The following is a 1,869-nucleotide window of genomic DNA, read 5'->3' as shown; positions in this document are numbered from 1 at the left end:
ATGGAGCATATGTTCTTTTTCTGTAAGCATGCTGAGCTGATATGGAAAGCTGCTCCAATTAACTGGGATGGTTTGAGGGACTACAGACATAACTTTTGGCTGTGGTGGGGTGGTCTGATGGAGGCAAAGGCTAGGAAGGAAGGTAGGGAGCATATTGAGCTGACTATTAATGTATTGTGGCAGATTTGGAAATCTAAGAATCATATACAGTTTAATAGAGAGGGCAGATGTCCAGGTGTAACAGCAAATAAGGCGGTACAAGAATGGTTAGAGTTCCAGGTAGCTAACTTGGCAATCAGAGATGAGGAAGCAGTTGGGAAAGGACCAGAAGATAGGATGTTTAGTTGGCAGCCACCACCAGGAAGTTTCTTATGTTTAAATACTGATGCAGCAATTAAAAAGAATGAAGCTAAGGTAGGATGGGGAGTTGTGGCTAGATGCAGTAAAGGAAAGTTAAGAGGTGCTTGGGCTGGTAGTGAAGATAGGAAGGGAATTCCTGCTGTTGAAGAGGCTATGGCAATCCGGAAAGCTCTGATTTTTGCCAAGAGGAATGGCTGGATGAACATTATCGTCCAATCTGATTGCAAGGGAATTATTGATCAGATCAGGGAGGGGAACCTGAATGATCATTTAGCAGGAGCTGTCCTCTTTGACATAGAGGTACTTAGTAAAGGTTTTAGTTCCTGTCTTTTCTCTTTTATTAAGAGGGAAGGGAATTCTGTGTCGCATCAGTTGGCAAAATTTGCCTTAGACTTAGTTTCTGAGATAACTTGGATTGATTCATTTCCAAATTAGCTGAGTAGTATAGCCAAAAATGATGTAGGAGCCTTTGCTCCAGACTTGTAATCCTTTGATGAAGTAATGAAAGTTTCTATCGTTTGGAAAAAAAAAAGAATAATGATAATTAATGTAAATTTGAATTTAAAATTTAAATTTTAGATATATATTATACATCAAGTGATGATAGTGTATATTGTCAGTGCACATGATAATTATTAATGCGTCAAGTAATGATAGTTTACATTGTCAGTGCACAGGATAATTATTAATGCACGTGTGATGGACATAAAATTTGTGAAACTCTCTAGCCTTGCCTTGCATAAACAAGATGGATTAGTTGCCCCTTCAATGACATTATTTTGATCAATGAAAGTTCTTGAAAGCTACACCCTCTAGGATTGACGAAACGATCCTCATTAATCTGGCCAAGGCAGCAACAAAAGTAAGATTTCATTGTGACAGTTCCTCAGAAAAAAAAAAGCAACACCTTCGGCGTGCGATAAAATAATCCTCATTAATATCACCGGCGCATTGCCAATGCTCTTGTTGGCTTGAGTATTCTATTTAGGGCAGCTGCATCGCCAAGTTCTCCTATGATCTTTCACGTGAGTGCGTGCGAGTGCATCTGTGTTGCCAAAGTATGATTTTTAATTTGATGTTGGAAAGTCAATTTGGGAAATATAAAAAGTCCATGCAAGAGCAAAGGCTCCTTTTCTTTCATTTTTTATGAAGCCCGCAAAGATTAGGTCAGATTCCAGAAAAAATTAAATAGATGAGGTACATACAATTACTTTACAAAGCGTAAAACTTCTTTGCAAGCTTCCAAAGCTTTTGAATCTTCTTCTCCCGTGTAATCTGCACTTCATTTTGGGTAAAGTTGAAAGAAAGATTTAAATCATTTTTTGCATTAAAAAGATCCATCACAAAAGAGCCAAATTCCTCCACCACAGGAATTTCATTAGACATGCAATACCTTGTCTGTTGTTGGTCACAATATCACAAATATTAATTTATAATCTCAAAATACTACAGCTAATTCAGTCTTTATACAAAGCTGGAAAATACATTTAGGTAATTGTAGAAGTGGAT

At 37.5% G+C, this 1,869-nt stretch overlaps 1 protein-coding gene across 1 annotated transcript; it reads left to right on the top strand.

The window, feature by feature from the left end:
- On the top strand, positions 1 to 795 carry LOC140016848 (uncharacterized). The gene has a single exon (XM_072070880.1). It carries the CDS (start codon positions 1 to 3, stop codon positions 793 to 795), a length of 795 nt encoding a protein of 264 aa, XP_071926981.1.
- The last annotated feature ends 1,074 nt before the right edge of the window (positions 796 to 1,869 follow it).

The sequence above is a fragment of the Coffea arabica genome, chromosome 11c (assembly GCF_036785885.1).
Source record: "Coffea arabica cultivar ET-39 chromosome 11c, Coffea Arabica ET-39 HiFi, whole genome shotgun sequence".
NCBI lineage: Eukaryota > Viridiplantae > Streptophyta > Magnoliopsida > Gentianales > Rubiaceae > Coffea > Coffea arabica.
This window is presented reverse-complemented; position numbering and strand designations above follow the sequence as displayed.